We start from the raw sequence: 17,798 nt of genomic DNA, 5'->3' as shown, positions 1-17,798 counted from the left end.
CTTAAAATATAGACTCTTAGCTTTTATTCGACACCCAATTTGACATGCTCCTATGAACTTCACATGTTGATGCCCATGGATCCTTTTCCATGGAAATTACCATATACATTCAGATTCTGAGTTTCCAGCTCTTCCAGGGGACATAGAGCTGTGTGTGTGTGTGTGTGTGTGTGTGTGTGTGTGTGTGTGTGTGTGTATGTGCGTGTGTGCGTGCGTGCGTGTGTGTGTGTGTGTGTGTGTGTGTGTGTGTGTGTATGTGCGTGTGTGCGTGCGTGCGTGTGTGTGTGAGAGAGAGAGATATAATGAGTGAGAGAGGGACACACACAGCTGCCTCACTGATGTCATTGGGAGCTGGTTTCTCCCTGGTCTCCCTCAACCCAAGTCCCCTCCCCCTCCCTCCCCCCTCTCTCCTCTTCCGCTCCCTCACCCCCAGCCTGCTTCCTGGCTGTGGAGATGTAATGTTCTAATTGCAGAGTTCCAAACTTCTGACACAACCAATTACACCCAGAGAACAATGGAGAACAAAGGGAGAAAGAGGAGGCAGGGGGAAGACATGGAGAGGGTAATTGAAGGTGAATAGAGAGAGAGAGGGGGGAGGAGGAGGAGAGAGAGATAACTACCCCTTGTCTCTGTCAGCTGTTGGGGAGATGCATGTTTAAGCCATGATGTCAGAGAGATAAGTATGTGTGTGTGTGTGTGTGTGTGTGTGTGTGTGTGTGTGTGTGTGTGTGTGTGTGTGTGTGTGTGTGTGTGTGTGTGTGTGTGTGTGTGTGTGTGTGTGTGTGTGTGTGTGTGTGTGTGTGTGTCGCTCAGTTACTCAGAAAGATATTTGCTGAATAGACAAAGAGATGTGTGAGTGTGTGTGTGAGTGTGTGTGTGTGTGTGTGTCGCTCAGTTACTCAGAAAGATATATGCTGAATAGACAAAGAGATGTGTGTGTGTGTGTGTGTGTGTGTGTGTGTGTGTGTGTGTGTGTGTGTGTGTGTGTGTGTCGCTCAGTGACTCAGTAGGGATGTATTGGTGAGTAGGGCTGGGATATGCCAGGGACCTCACAATATGATATTATCATGTTAATTAGGTACCAATGCAATATGTATTTCGATTCTCATGATTCTATACTGAACAAAAATGTAAACGCAACAGTTTCAAATCAGTAAATTGAAATAAGTGCATTATGCCCTAGTCTATGGATTTACAGTTTAGCAGATGCTTTTATCCAGAGGGACTTAAAGTAGTGAATGCATACGTTTTGTACCATTTGTACTGGTCTCACATAGTGACATATTCTCTAATACAACGTTGGAGGCGGCTAATGGTAGAGAAATGAACATTAAATTATCTGGCAACAGCTCTGGTGGACATTCCTGCAGTCAGCATGTCAGTTGCACACTCCCTCAAAACTTGAGACATCTGTGACATTGTGTTGTGTGACAGAACTGCACATTTTAGTGGATTTTATTTAGCCCAGAACATGCTGTAATAATCATGCTGTTTAGTCAGCTTCTTGATACGCCACAATATTGATATGCCACAAAATTTAGAGAAATGTGTTTTTTGTGTGTTTGGCAAATGTCTGGGATCCTTTATTTCAGCTCATGAAACATGGGACCAACACTTTACATGCTGTGTTATATTTATGTTCAGTGTAGTATTATATGTTACATTTCCTATGGTATGTATTCATTGGTGGGTCCATCATCCATTTTGAATGATATGTTATGAATTACAGTTCGTATGACATGTTACGGATTGCAATTCATACAGTACGTTACGAATTTGCAAAACGTACGTATGATATGTTACATATTCCAATTTGTCTAATGTTATCGTGGTGGCTATGTGGCTAACACTAACATTTGGGCTCCCTAGTGGCGCAGCAGTCTAAGGGACTGCATCTCAGTGCTAGAGGCGTCACTACAGACCCTGGTTCAATTCCATACTGTATCACAACTGGCCATGATTGGGAGTCCCATAGGACGGCACGCAATTGGCCGAGCGTCGTTAGGGTTTGGCTGGGGTAGGCCGTTATTGTAAATAGGAAACTGACTTGCATAGTTAAATAAAAAATAGATAAAAAAATCGTTAGCTAGTGGTTAGGGATTAAGGTTAGGAGTTAGGTTAGGGATGAAGGTTAGGAGTTAGGGATTAAGGTTAGGAGTTAGGTTAGGGATTAAGGTTAGGAGTTAGGTTAGGGATTAAGGTTAGGAGTTAGGTTAGGGATTAAGGTTAGGAGTTAGGTTAAAGGGTTAAGGTTAGGAGTTAGGTTAGGGATTAAGGTTAGGAGTTAGGTTAGGGATGAAGGTTAGGAGTTAGGTTAGGGATTAAGGTTAGGAGTTAGGTTAGGGATGAAGGTTAGGAGTTAGGTTAGGGATTAAGGTTAGGGATTAAGGTTAGGAGTTAGGTTAGGGATTAAGGTTAGGAGTTAGGTTAGGGATTAAGGTTAGGAGTTAGGTTAGGGATTAAGGTTAGGAGTTAGGTTAAAGGGTTAAGGTTAGGAGTTAGGTTAGGGATTAAGGTTAGGAGTTAGGTTAGGGATGAAGGTTAGGAGTTAGGTTAGGGATTAAGGTTAGGGATTAAGGTTAGGAGTTAGGTTAGGGATTAAGGTTAGGAGTTAGGTTAGGTATTAAGGTTAGGAGTTAGGAGTTAGGGATTAAGGTTAGGAGTTAGGTTAGGGATTAAGGTTAGGAGTTTGGTTAGGGATTAAGGTTAGGAGTTAGGTTAGGGATTAAGGTTAGGAGTTAGGTTAGGGATGAAGGTTAGGAGTTAGGTTAGGGATTAAGGTTAGGGATTAAGGTTAGGAGTTAGGTTAGGGATTAAGGTTAGGAGTTAGGTTAGGTATTAAGGTTAGGAGTTAGGAGTTAGAGATTAAGGTTAGGAGTTAGGTTAGGGATTAAGGTTAGGAGTTTGGTTAGGGATTAAGGTTAGGAGTTAGGTCAGGGATTAAGGTTAGGAGTTAGGTTAAAGGGTTAAGGGTATATATCTGCTGCAGAGAGAGGTTTGATCAGTCATGGAAAGACTGAAGACATGTTGGCTCACTATTTAAAAAGAAGATGGAGAACAAGCTAACGCTACCTAGCAAAAACAAACATATTTCTACAAATCCATACTTGAAGTCAAAGTTTCTATATAATATCGTCCAAAATAATATTGCGATATGTGACTGTATCGATTTCCCCCCCGTCGCTGTTGTTGAGTATGCTGAATAGAGAAAGAGGTGTGTGTGAGAGTGAGTTTTACTCTGTTGTAACCCTTTGTTGTGATGTGTGTGAGAGGGAGTTTTACTCTGTTGTAACCCTCTGTTGTGATGTGTGTGAGAGGGAGTTTTACTCTGTTGTAACCCTCTGTTGTGATGTGTGTGAGAGGGAGTTTTACTCTGTTGTAACCCTCTGTTGTGATGTGTGTGAGAGGGAGTTTTACTCTGTTGTAACCCTCTGTTGTGATGTAGTTGTGCACGTATCAGCTCATCTGGTCAACATGGTCAACTTCAGCGTCAGGTACTCAGAAGACTTCCCTTCTCTCAACGTTGCACGCTACAGGGGAGAGGTAAGATGTGCACTCTCACACACACACACACTCACACACAACCTGTGTTAACCTGCGGTTGTCTTCCCCAGGACCCCAGACTCTTCATTCTGACTACAGGTGAGTCTGCCGGGGTTCCCCTATAATAAACTGGACTGTTTCACAGGTGGGTTGCCTAGCCAAGGGGCGTGGACAGCATTTTGGTCTTGGTTCCATATGTGTTTCCATGGTAACCAGAAACTGATGAATGTGTTTGAGATTAGGGTGGCGCTATGCCAAGAAGAGAGGGGGAACTCTGTCTTTCTGCCAGTACTAGACACCACACACACACACACACACACACACACACACACACACACACACACACACACACACACACACACACATACACACACACACACACACACACACGCACACATACACACACACACACACACACATACACACACACACACACACAGTCTTGTACAACTAACCTTGTGGACACACACAGTTCAGTCCCATTCAAAATCCTATTTTCCCTAACCCCTAAAGCTAACCCTAACCCTAACCTTAACCCAAAAACCTAACCTTAACACTAAACCTAACCCTAGCTCCTAACCCTAACCCTTAACCTAATTCTAACCTTAACACTAATTGTAACCTTAACCCTAAACCCCATAGAAATAGCATTTGACCTTGAGGGGACCAACAAAATGTCTCCAGTTGGTCAAATATTTGTTTGTTTACTATTGTGAGGACTTCTTAAATATGTCCACACACACACACGCAAAAAGGTCACACATTATTTGGATAGATTGGATTTTCCATTTGTTGATGCTCTGCTTGCTAACGTTATGGTTAGGGCTAGGGCTAGGTTTAGAATAAGGGTTAGGATAAAGGTTACATTTAAAGCCAATTTATGCTAGAGCCAAAAATGTGGTCGGAGGCTCCATATGGAGGGAGCTTCCAGAGGCATGCAGAGGCCAAATTCAGCTCCGTACTGCATCGCCGTACGTTGGCCAAATTTTTCAACAATGCGGAGGGCTCCGTATCGCTCCATATAGCTCCATATAGCTTCGTATAGCTCCGTATAGCTCCGTATAGCTCCGTATAGCTCCGTATAGCTCCATATAGCTCCATATAGCTCCGTATTGGCATGACTGGTTGACGGTAGGTGGAGGCAGAAGGTCCAGTATAAACACAAACTCACTTCCTTGACAGCTTCCTTGAAAACAGCTCTGCTCAGCCAAGCACAAGAATATACAGTTGAAGTCGGAAGTTACACTTAGGTTGGAGTCATTAAAACTCATTTTTCAACCACTCCACAAATTTCTTGTCAACAAAATATAGTTTTGGCAAGTCGGTTAGGACATCTACTTTGTGCATGACACAAGTATTTTTTCCAACAATTGTTTACAGACAGATTATTTCACCTATAATTCACTGTATCACAATTCCAGTAAGTCAGAAGTTAACATACACTAAGTTGACTGTGCCTTTAAACAGCTTGGAAAATTCCAGAAAATGATGTCATGGTTTTAGAAGCTTCTGATAGGCTAATTGACATAATTTGAGTCAATTGGAGGTGTACCTGTGGATGTATTTCAAGGCCTACCTTCAAACTCAGTGCCTCTTTGCTTGACATCATGGGAAAATCAAAAGAAATCAGCCAAGACCTCAGAAAGAAAATTGTAGACCTCCACAAGTCTGGTTCATCCTTGGGAGCAATTTCCAAATGCCTGAAGGTACTACGTTTATCTGTACAAACAATAGTATGCAAGTATAAACACCATGGGACCACGCAGCCGTCATACCGCTCAGGAAGGAGACGCATTCTGTCTCCTAGAGATGAACGTACTTTGGTGCGAAAAGTTCAAATCAATCCCAGAACAACAGCAAAGGACCTTGTGAATATGCTGGAGGAAACAGGTACAAAGTATCTATATCCACAGTAAAACGAGTCCTATATCAACATAAACTGAAAGGCCGCTCATCAAGGAAGAAGCCACTGCTCACAAACCGCCATAAAAAAGCCAGACTACGGTTTGCAACTGCACATGGGGACAAAGATCATACTTTTTGGAGAAATGTCCCCTGGTCTGATGAAACAAAAATAGAACTGTTTGGCCATAATGACCATCATTATGTTTGGAGGAAAAAGGGGGAGGCTTGCAAGCCGAAGAACACCATCCCAAACGTGAAGCACGGGGGTGGCAGCATCATGTTGTGGGGGTGCTTTGCTGCAGTAGGGACAGGTGCACTGCACAAAATAGATGGCATCATGAGGAAGCAAAATGATGTGGATATATTGAAGCAACATCTCAAGACAGTCAGGAAGTTAAAGCCTGGTCACAAATGGGTCTTCCAAATGGAGAATGACCCCAAGCATACTTCCAAAGTTGTGGCAAAATGGCTTAAGGACAACAAAGTCAAGGTATTGGAGTGGCCATCACAAAGCCCTGACCTCAATTCTATAGAACATTTGTGGGCAGAACTGAAAAAGCGTGTGCGAGCAAGGAGGCCTACAAACCTGACTCAGTTACACCAGCTCTGTCAGGAGGAATGGGCCAACATTCACCCAACTTATTGTGGGAAGCTTGTGGAAGGCTACCCAAAACATTTGACCCAAGTTAAACAAATTAAAGGCAATGCTACCAAATACTAATTGAGTGTATGTAAACTTCTGACCCACTGGGAATGTGATGAAAGAAATAAAAGCTGAAATAAATAATTCTCTCTACTATTATTCTGACATTTCACAGGAATTGTGAAAAACTGAGTTTAAATGTACTTGGCTAAGGTGTATGTAAACTTCTGACTTCAACTGTACATGCCCAGACTTCTGCATAGGCCGTATGACAGTAAATACTGCCTCTGCAGAAAAAAGGCTTCTGCAGAAGAGAGTAAAAGGCCTCTGCAGACGGATTAACCATGCAGAGCCGTTTTAGGGTTAGGATAAGGGGTTAAGGTTAGAGCTAGGGTTAGTAGATAGTTAGTTGAAATGTTAATGACAGTCTGTAGACCATCTACAGATGGACTATCCAAATAAAATGTTACCTTCAAAACAGCCCAAACTAATCACACATTGTCTAGCTCACTTCCGGGTAGTCTAGTCTGAAAACTTTCCCTATCCCCTTCCTGGTAGTCTAGTCCAGTCCGAAAAATGTAGCTAGCCCACTTCCTGGTAGTCTAGTCCAGCCTGAAAACCTTCCCTATTCCCTTCCTGGTAGTCTATTCCAGTCTGAAAACCTTCCCTATTCCCTTCCTGGTAGTCTAGTCCAGTCTGAAAACCTTCCGTATCCCCTTCCTGATAGTCTAGTCCAGTCTGAAAACCTTCCCTATTCCCTTCCTGGTAGTCTAGTCCAGTCTGAAAACCTTCCGTATCCCCTTCCTGATAGTCTAGTCCAGTCTGAAAACCTTCCGTATTCCCTTCCTGGTAGTCTAGTCCAGTCTGAAAACCTTCCTTAGCCCCTTCCTGGTAGTCTAGTCCAGCCTGAAAACCTTCCCTATTCCCTTCCTGGTAGTCTAGTCCAGTCTGAAAACCTTCCCTATTCCCTTCCTGGTAGTCTAGTCCAGCCTGAAAACCTTCCGTATTCCCTTCCTGGTAGTTTAGTCCAGTCTGAAAACCTTCCCTATTCCCTTCCTGGTAGTCTAGTCCAGTCTGAAAACCTTCCCTATTCCCTTCCTGGTAGTCTAGTCCAGCCTGAAAACCTTCCCTATTCCCTTCCTGGTAGTCTAGTCCAGTCTGAAAACCTTCCGTATTCCCTTCCTGGTAGTCTAGTCCAGTCTGAAAACCTTCCCTATTCCCTTCCTGGTAGTCTAGTCCAGTCTGAAAACCTTCCCTATTCCCTTCCTGGTAGTCTAGTCCAGCCTGAAAACCTTCCGTATTCCCTTCCTGGTAGTCTAGTCCAGTCTGAAAACCTTCCGTATTCCCTTCCTGGTAGTCTAGTCCAGTCTGAAAACCTTCCGTATTCCCTTGCCCAACTATCTAACACAACAAATAATGATGTCATCACAGTTTTGTCTCTGTTCTCTGATTGGTTAATAATTTTATGACTCTCTCTCTGTTCTGTGATTGGTTATTCATGTTTTCAATCTGTCTCTCTGTTCTCTGATTGGTTAATAATGTTATGACTCTGTGTCTTTGTTATGAATCAGTCACTTTGTTCTCTGATTGGTTAATAATGTTATAACTCTTCTCTCTCTGTTCTCTGATTGGTGGATGTGGTTTAGTCCCAGGGATCACTGGTATCCTATTGGTCCTCATCCTCTTCCTGATGTTCACTGCCTCTTCCTACTGCATCAGGTAAAACTCTTAAGTTACCCTGGACAAGAGCGTCTGCTAAATTACTTAAATGTGTGTCTGTCAGTCTTAGACGGCCAGGATAAAGGGACCAACTACCAGCGTGGCCAAACCTATGTCATTACTGAGGTCACAGGGGGCGGCAAGGAGAGGTCCTGTGCTTTGATTTAGACTGGGTCCTGATTGTGGTGTCCTCTGCCTTGCCTGTTGTAATTTAATGCAGGATCAGAGGCATGTCCACTTAGGCCTTAGGTCAGCACCTGTGTGTGTGTGTGTGTATAGAGGGTGTGGGTGTGAGTCCCAGTATTGTAGGGAGACACTGATGTTCAAAGGGTGATGTGGTCATGTGTGTGGGTGTCCAGAGCGTTCTTGGAGGGAGACTGTTGTTTGGTGTAAGTTGTGTTTATTGGGAGTCGTTGTCTGTAATAACCTTGCTAATTGTGACAGCCCTACTCATGCGTGCACACACACACACACACACACACACACACACACACACACACACACACACACACACACACACACACACACACACACACTCTCACACACACACACACACACACACACACACACACACACACACACACACTGTCCTGCCCTCCACTGGTTTAAGAGACCCTGTAAGTTAAAAGGCGTGGCTCTTCATGTCTTCAGTTATGCTCTGACCTCTCTCTCTCGGTCTTCTCCTGGATAATTTCTCTCTCTTTGTCTGCTTTTCTCCAACACTCGTATCTCCCTGTAATTCCACAGCACTCCCTAAATAGTTTTTCTGCAGAAAATGTGAAAATATGCCGTTGTGGACCTTGTGTTAATCTGATGTATGAAGATATGTGGTGATGTTAATGAGACTTTACAGTAATCTGATGTATCATATCATTATGTTTGTGGAATGTGTTTCAGGGTGTCCAACTATGAGATATTCTGGTACACCCACAACCTCTTCATAGTGTTCTACATCATACTGATTGTGCATGTGGTCGGGTAAGTTAATTTATCGCCTTTGGTATGGGGACTATGTGGCTGTGTGTGTGTGTGTGTGTGTGTGTGTGTGTGTCTGATTAAAGGTGTCAGCATGCTTCAGTTCGGCTGGTGCCTAGCCAAACTCGGCTAGCCGAACCAAACAAGTGTGCTCGCATACTCCTTTAAAAGACCTTCGCTTGAAGTTTGACGAAAAAGCATCAATAGTTATGTTTGTCCATCTTGAGACACTGTAGCCAGTATACACACAAGATCTACAATGCATGCGGAAAGTATTCAGACTCCTTGACTTTTTCCACATTTTGTTACGTTACAGCCTTATTCTAAAATGGATGAAATAGATAAAAAATATCATCAAACTACACACAATACCCCATAATGACAAAGAACAAACTTTTTTTTTCTCGATATTTTTGCAAATGTATTAAAAATTAAAAACAGATATACCTTAATTACATAGGGACTCAGAGCCTTTGCTATGAGATTCGAAATTGAGCTTAGGTGCGTCCTGTTTCCATTGATCACCCTTTAAATGTTTCTACAACTTGATTGGAGTCTACATGTGGTAAATTAAATTGATTGGACATGATTTGGAAAGTCACACACCTGTCTATATAAGGTCCCAAAGTTGACAATGCACGTCAGAGCAAAAACCAAGTCATGAGGTTGAAGGAATTGTCCGTAGAGCTCCGAGACAGGATTCTGTTGAGGCACAGATCTGGGGAAGGGTACCCAAAAAATTATTCAGCATTAAAGTTCCCCAAGAACACAGTGTCCTCCATCATTCTTAAATGTAAGAAGTTTGGAACCCCCAAGACTCTTCCTAGAGCTGGCCACCCGGCCAAACTGAGCAATCGGGGGAGAAGGGCCTTCGTTAGGGAGGTGCCCAATAACCCGATGAGTTCCAGAGTTCCGTTGTGGAGATGGGAGAACCTTCCAGAAGGACAACCATCTCTGCAGCACTCTGCCAATCAGGCCTTTGTGGTAGAGTGACCAGACAGAAGCCACTCATCAGTAAAAGGCACATGACAGCCCACTTGGAGTTTACCAAAAGGCATCTAAAGGACTCAGACAATGAGAAACCAGATTCTTTGGTCTGATGGAACCAAGATTGAACTCTTTGGCCTGAATGCCAAGCATCACGTCTGGAGGAAACCTGCCACCATCCCTACAGTGAAGCAGAGACTTGCTTTCAGCGGCAGGGACTGAGAGACCAGTCAGGATTGAGGGAGAGATGAACGGAGCAAAGTACAACGAGATCCTTGATGAAAACCTGCTCCAGAGTGCTCAGCATCTCATACTGGGGTGAAGGTTTACCTTCCAACCGGATAACAACCCTAAGCACACAGCCAATACAATGCAGGAGTAGCTTCGGGACAAGTCTCTGAATGTCCTTTAGTGACCCAGCCAGACTTGAACCCGATCCAACATCTCTGGAGAGACCTGAAAATAGCTGTGCAGCGACGCTCCCCATCCCACCTGACAGAGCTTGGGAGGATCTACAGAGAAGAATGGGAGAAAATCCCCAAATACAGGTGTGCCAAGCTCTTCCGAACTGTTTCGGCTGGGAAGCATGAGGACGCCTTGATTAACTTCATACGACACCGGATTGAGTTCGACAATAGCCAGTGAAAAATCAGAGCGCCAAATTCAAAACCACAAATCTAATAATTTTAATTTCTCAAACATACGACTATTTTACACCATTTTAAAGATACACTTCTCCTGAATCGAACCACGTTGTCCGATTTAAAAAAGGCTTTACAGCGAAAGCAAAACATTAGATTATGTTAGGAGAGTACATAGACAAAAGTAACCACACAGACATTTTCCAAGCAACTAGATGCATCACATAAACCCAAACCACAGCTAAATGAAGCACTAACCTTTGACGATCTTCATCAGATGACACTCCTAGGACATCATGTTACACAATACATGCATTTTTTGTTCGATAAAGTTCACATTTATATCCAAAAACAGCATTTTACATTGGCGCGTGACGTTCAGAAAATATTTTGCCTCCAATACTGCCGGTGAATCAGCACAACAATTTACAAAAGTAATCATCATAAACGTTGATAAAATATTAAACTGTTCAAAGAATTATAGATGAACATCTCCTTTATGCAAACGCTATGAAAGATTTCAAAAAAGCTTCACGAGGAAAGCACTCTTTGCAATAATCTGAATTCTGAGCTCAGAAAAATACACTAGGCTATACAGATAGCCGCCATCTTGGAGTCATCTAAAATCATAAATAGCATTAGAAATATTCCCTTACCTTTGATGATCTTCATCAGAAGGCACTTCCAGGCATCCCAGGTCCACAATAAATGTTGTTTTGTTCGATAAAGTCCATCATTTATGTCCAAATAGCTCCTTGTTGTTAGCGCGTTCAGTTAGCTACTCCAAATGTAGGTAGCGCGCGGAAAATGTCACGACGAAATGTAAAAAAAGTTATATTTACGTCCATTCAAACGTTGTATAGCATCAATCTTTAGGGCCTTTTTCACTTAGAACTTCAATAATATTCCAACCGGACGATTCCATTGTCTTGAAAAACGTTTTGGAACACAGCTACCTCCTCACGGCAATGTGTGCCAATGAACTGATGTCCTTCCCTGAGTCAACAACTTCCCCACCTTCTTGTTCGCTCTCTGTTCACTGCAAAAGGCTGAAACAAGGTTCTAAAGACTGTTGACATCTAGTGGAAGCCTTAGGAAGTGCAAAATGAATCCTTAGTCACTGTGTGTTCGATAGGCAATGACTTGGAAAGATTCCACGCATCAGATTTCCACTTCCTGGTAGGATTTTTCTCAGGTTTTTGCCTGCCATATGAGTTCTGTTATACTCACAGACATCATTCAAACAGTTTTAGAAACTTCAGAGTGTTTTCTATCCAAATCTACTAATAATATGCATATCCTAGCTTCTGAGTTTGAGTAGGAGGCAGTTTAATATGGGCACGTATTTCATCCGAAAGTGACAATACTGCCCCCTATGCGATTGGTGTCGTAAGAGGGGTTAGTCTTGACAGAGTAGTACTATCAGTATGTTTTCATAGTGTTGGATACAGAGAGGTATAGAATGCATTTTAATGCCATTACTATCATAATATTGCATCAGTCCAGACAGAGATGACGTTGAGCTGTCCCAATCAGGTCCTCTCAGCCACCAGGGTTACATTACAGTCGTAGTAACACACTGACACATTCACTTTGTTACTCAACTCTACTGCCCCAGGTTAACACACACCCACACACATGCACCTGTAGACTTTTAGAATCTTCAGAGCCGGAATGTTGTGTTCGTCTTCTTTATCATCATCCTCATCATCATCATCTTTTTCTCACTCTTTTTTATCCAATAGTGGTGCTCTGAAGTACCAGACCAACTTGGAGGCCCACCCCCCTGGCTGCCTCAGAGCTAATCAGACTAAGCTGGAGGAGTCAGGACAGGCTGAAGGAGATGGATGGAGCTGCAGGGAGGAGGCTCGGTTCCAACCCAACTCTCCTGAGGTGTGTGTAATGTGTGTGTGTGTGTGGGGGGGAGGATGTAGGGGAGGATGGGGGTGAGGTGGAGTGAGGGGTGTAGGGAAGGATGAGAGGTAGGGGAGGTGTGAGGGGTGTAGGGGAGGATGGGGGTGAGGAGGAGTGATAGGGGTGTAGGGGAGGATGGGGGTGAGATGGAGTAATGGGGTGTAGGGGAGGATGGGAGGAAGGGGAGGGGTGAGGAGTGTAGGGGAGGATGGGGGTGAGGAGGAGTGAGGGGTGTAGGGAAGGATGAGAGGTAGGGGAGGGGTGAGGAGTGTAGGGGAGGATGGGGGTGAGGAGGAGTGATAGGGGTGTAGGGGAGGATGGGGGTGAGATGGGGTGTAGGGGAGGATGGGGGTGAGATGGGGTGTAGGGGAGGATGGGAGGTAGGGGAGGGGGTAGGGGAGGATGGGGGTGAGGAGGAGTGATAGGGGTGTAGGGGAGGATGGGAGAGGAGGAGTGATGGGGTGTAGGGGAGGATGGGGGTGAGGGTGGAGTAATGGGGTGTAGGGGAGGATGGGGGTGAGGTAGAGTGAGGGGTGTAGGGGAGGATGGGGAGAGGAGGGGTGATGGGGTGTAGGGGAGGATGGGGTGAGGTAGAGTGAGGGGTGTAGGGGAGGATGGGGGTGAGGTGGAGTGATGGGGTGTAGGGGAGGATGGGGGTGAGGAGGGGTGATAGGGGTGTAGGGGAGGATGGGGGTGAGGTGGAGTAATGGGGTGTAGGGGAGGATGGGAGGTAGGGGAGGGGTGAGGGTGTAGGGGAGGATGGGAGGTAGGTGATGGTGTGAGGGGTGTAGGGGAGGATGGGGGTGAGGTGGAGTGTGAGGGGTGTAGGGGAGGATGGGAGGTAGGGGAGGGTGAGGGGTGTAGGGGAGGATGGGAGGTAGGGGAGGGGTGAGGGGTGTAGGGGAGGATGGGGGTGAGGTGGAGTGAGGGGTGTAGGGGAGGAGGGAGGTGAGGTGGAGTGATAGGGGTGTAGGGGAGGATGGGGGTGAGGTGGAGTGATAGGGGTGTAGGGGAGGATGGGGGTGAGGTGGAGTGATAGGGGTGTAGGGGAGGATGGGAGGTAGGGGAGGGTGAGGGGTATAGGGGAGGATGGGAGGTGAGGTGGAGTGATAGGGGTGTAGGGGAGGATGGGAGGTAGGGGAGGGGTGATAGGGTGTAGGGGAGGATGGGAGGTAGGGGAGGGGTGGAGGGGGATAGGGGTAGGTAGGGGAGGTTAGGGGAGGATGGGAGGTAGGGGAGGGGTGTAGGGGAGGATGGGAGGTAGGGGGGGGTGATAGGGGTGTAGGGGAGGATGGGAGGTAGGGGAGGGGTGAAGGGGTGTAGGGGAGGATGGGAGGTAGGGGAGGGGTGAAGGGTGTAGGGGAGGATGGGAGGTAGGGGAGGGGTGAAGGGTGTAGGGGAGGATGGGAGGTAGGGGAGGGGTGTAGGGGAGGATGGGAGGTAGGGGAGGGGTGATAGGGGTGTAGGGGAGGATGGGAGGTAGGGGAGGGGGGGAGGGGTGTAGGGGAGGATGGGAGGTAGGGGAGGGGTGAAGGGGTTGGGGGTAGGGGAGGATGGGGGGTAGGGGAGGGGTGAGGGGTGTAGGGGAGGATGGGAGGTAGGGGAGGGGTGAGGGGTGTAGGGGAGGATGGGAGGTAGGGGAGGGGTGAGGGTGTAGGGGAGGGGGGGGAGGGGAGGGGTGAGGGGTGTAGGGGAGGGGATGGGAGGGTAGGGGTTGAGGGGGTAGGGGAGGATGGGAGGTAGGGGAGGGGGGTGAGGGTGTAGGGGAGGATGGGAGGTAGGGAGGGGTGAGGGGTGTAGGGGAGGATGGGAGGTAGGGGAGGGGTGAGGGGTGTAGGGGAGGATGGGAGGTAGGGGAGGGGTGTAGGGGAGGATGGGAGGTAGGGGGGGGGGGTGATAGGGGGGGTGTAGGGGAGGATGGGAGGTAGGGGAGGGGTAGGGGTTGTAGGGGAGGATGGAGGTAGGGGAGGGGTGAAGGGTGTAGGGGAGGATGGGAGGTAGGGGAGGGGTGAAGGGGGTGTAGGGGAGGAGGGGAGGATGGGGAGGGGGGAGGGGTGTAGGGGAGGATGGGAGGTAGGGGAGGGGTGTAGGGTGTAGGGGAGGATGGGAGGTAGGGGAGGGGTGAGGGGTGTAGGGGAGGATGGAGGTAGGGGAGGGGTGTGAAGGGGGTGTAGGGGAGGATGGGAGGTAGGGGAGGGGTGAGGGGTGTAGGGGAGGATGGGAGGGAAGGGGAGGGGGAAGGGTGTAGGGGAGGATGGGAGGTAGGGGGGGGTGAGGGTGTAGGGGAGGATGGGAGGTAGGGGAGGGGTGAGGGTGTAGGGGGGAGAGGATGGGAGGTAGGGGAGGGGTGAGGGTGGGGGTGTAGGGGAGGATGGGAGGTAGGGAGGGGTGGGGGTGGGGTGAAGGGGGTAGGGGAGGATGGGAGGTAGGGGAGGGGTGAGGGGTGAGGGGTGTAGGGGAGGATGGGAGGTAGGGGAGGGGTGAAGGGTGTAGGGGAGGATGGGAGGTAGGGGAGGGGTGAAGGGTGTAGGGGAGGATGGGAGGTAGGGGAGGGGTGAAGGGTGTAGGGGAGGATGGGAGGTAGGGGAGGGGTGAGGGGTGTAGGGGAGGATGGGAGGTAGGGGAGGGGTGAAGGGTGTAGGGGAGGATGGGAGGAGGGGAGGGGTGAGGGGTGTAGGGGAGGATGGGAGGTAGGGGAGGGGTGAGGGGTGTAGGGGAGGATGGGAGGGAGGGGAGGGGTGAGGGTGTAGGGGAGGATGGGAGGTAGGGGAGGGGTGAGGGGTGTAGGGGAGAATGGGAGGTAGGGGAGGGGTGAAGGCCTCTCTGTGTGCACATGCTTGTTGCCAGTGCCAGTGTTGTCTCATAAAATCAAATCTCTGGACTTGCCTCTCCCTGGCTGGGAGTAATTAGTGTGTGTGTGCGTGTGTGTGCGTGTGTTGCGTGTGTGTGTGCGTGTGTGTGTGCGCATGTGTGCATGTGTGTGTGCGTGTGTGTGTGTGTGTGTGTGTGTGTGTGTGTGTGTGTGTGTGTGTGTGCGTGTGTGTGCGTGCGTGTAGACCTGGCTGTGGGTGTCTGGTCCTCTGTGTCTCTACTGTGCTGAGAGGCTATATCGTTACATTCGGAGCAACTCCCCCGTCACCATAGTTGCTGTCGTCAGGCATCCCTGTGACGTCATCGAGCTGCGCATGCTGAAGAAGGACTTTAAAGCCTACCCGGGGCAGGTGAGTGACAGGTAGAGAGTTACTATAGTAACCACACTGTGGCGTGTCTCTGGACTAAGTTGGCAGTAAGGTAACACTTACTCTGCCATATTACTAACACCTCAACCAAAGTAGCAGAAAGGTAGTAGTTTCTGCCATATTACTAACCTGAGATCTGAACAAAGTGTCAAGTATGGAGATAGATTTCTGTCAAAATGTTAGTAGTGAGTCACTAACAAAAGATGTGTTGTGCAAATATAGAATGCAACTTTTAAATAAAAATCACAGTCTGTAAATATGCCCATATTGTTTCACAAACATAGGAATCTATCTCCATATTCAAGGGGTCGGGGCGAGGGAATGGTCTGGAATCTGTTGGGGCGAGGGAATGGTCTGGAATATGTTGGGGTGAGGGAATGGTCTGGAATCTGTTGGGGCGAGGGATATGGCATCTGTTGGGGGACTTGTTGGAATCTGTTGGGGCTGAGGGAATGGTCTGGAATCTGTTGGGGTGAGGGAATGGTCTGGAATCTGTTGGGGTGAGGGAATGGTCTGGAATCTGTTGGGGCGAGGGGAATGGTTTGGAATCTGTTGGGGTGAGGGAATGGTCTGGAATCTGTTGGGGCGAGGGAATGGTCTGGAATCTGTTGGGGCGAGGGAATGGTCTGGAATATGTTGGGGTGAGGGAATGGTCTGGAATCTGTTGGGGCGAGGGAATGGTCTGGAATCTGTTGGGGCGAGGGAATGGTCTGGAATCTGTTGGGGCGAGGGAATGGTCTGGAATCTGTTGGGGCGAGGGAATGGTCTGGAATATGTTGGGGCGAGGGAATGGTCTGGAATCTGTTGGGGTGAGGGAATGGTCTGGAATCTGTTGGGGCGAGGGAATGGTTTGGAATCTGTTGGGGTGAGGGAATGGTCTGGAATCTGTTGGGGCGAGGGAATGGTCTGGAATCTGTTGGGGCGAGGGAATGGTCTGGAATCTGTTGGGGCGAGGGAATGGTCTGGAATCTGTTGGGGCGAGGGAATGGTCTGGAATCAGTTGTGGCGAGGGAGTGATCTGGAATCTGTTGGGGTGAGGGAATGGTCTGGAATCTGTTGGGGCGAGGGAATGGTTTGGAATCTGTTGGGGTGAGGGAATGGTCTGGAATCTGTTGGGGCGAGGGAATGGTCTGGAATCTGTTGGGGCGAGGGAATGGATTGGAATCTGTTGGGGCGAGGGAATGGTCTGGAATCTGTTGGGGCCAGGGAATGGATTGGAATCTGTTGGGGTGAGGGAATGGTCTGGAATCTGTTGGGGTGAGGGAATGGTCTGGAATCTGTTGGGGTGAGGGAATGGTCTGGAATCTGTTGGGGTGAGGGATGGGGCGAGGGAATGGATTGGAATCTGTTGGGGTGAGGGAATGGTCTGGAATCTGTTGGTGCGAGGGATGGGGCGAGGGAATGGATTGGAATCTGTTGGGGTGAGGGAATGGTTTGGAATCTGTTGGGGCGAGGGAATGGTCTGGAATTTGGTGGGGCAAGGGAATGGTCTGGAATCTGGTGGGGCGAGGGAATGGTCTGGAATCTGGTGGGGTGAGGGAATGGTCTGGAATCTGTTGGGGCGAGGGAATGGTCTGGAATCTGTTGGGGCGAGGGAATGGTTTGGAATCTGGTGGGGCGAGGCAATGGTCTGGAATCTGTTGGGGCGAGGGAATGGTTTGGAATCTGTTGGGGCGAGGGAATGGTTTGGAATCTGTTGGGGCGAGGGAATGGTTTGGAATCTGTTGGGGCGAGGGAATGGTCTGGAATCTGTTGGGGCGAGGGAATGGTTTGGAATCTGTTGGGGCGAGGGAATGGTCTGGAATCTGTTGGGGCGAGGGAATGGTTTGGAATCTGTTGGGGCGAGGGAATGGTTTGGAATCTGTTGGGGCGAGGGAATGGTTTGGAATCTGGTGGGGCGAGGGAATGGTTTGGAATCTGGTGGGGCGAGGGAATGGTCTGGAATCTGTTGGGGCGAGGGAATGGTCTGGAATCTGGCAGTAGTCATGAGTAGAACAGCTGTAGGGTTTAAGATTTAATTTTTTTCTCTGTCTATTTTCTCCCTCTGTCTTTTCTCCTTCTCCTCATCCTTTCTCAGTACATTGTACTAAACTGTCCCAGTGTGTCATCATTTGAAAACCATCCCTTCACTCTGACTGCGGTAAGTTGGTCCAGTTGGTTTTTCTCACAAATCAAATGTGCAGATCGAGGTCTACTGAACAGCTAGAGGCTTCCTCACACACAGTGTAAGAT

General features: G+C 47.9%; 1 protein-coding gene across 3 annotated transcripts in view; it reads left to right on the top strand.

Annotated features, from left to right (window-relative positions):
* Positions 1-17,798, top strand: part of nox4 (NADPH oxidase 4) — a gene marked incomplete at its 5' end in the record, with an annotated part of 51,809 nt that overhangs the window by 16,428 nt on the left and 17,583 nt on the right. For all 3 annotated transcript variants that reach the window (XM_029715811.1, XM_029715810.1, XM_029715809.1), the window contains 7 exon segments: positions 3,446-3,543; positions 3,615-3,642; positions 7,738-7,810; positions 8,708-8,788; positions 12,159-12,306; positions 15,384-15,548; positions 17,644-17,706. In XM_029715811.1, the coding sequence (XP_029571671.1) occupies positions 3,446-3,543; positions 3,615-3,642; positions 7,738-7,810; positions 8,708-8,788; positions 12,159-12,306; positions 15,384-15,548; positions 17,644-17,706 (656 nt within the window).

Source organism: Salmo trutta, chromosome 26 (assembly GCF_901001165.1).
Source record: "Salmo trutta chromosome 26, fSalTru1.1, whole genome shotgun sequence".
Lineage (NCBI taxonomy): Eukaryota > Metazoa > Chordata > Actinopteri > Salmoniformes > Salmonidae > Salmo > Salmo trutta.
This window is presented reverse-complemented; position numbering and strand designations above follow the sequence as displayed.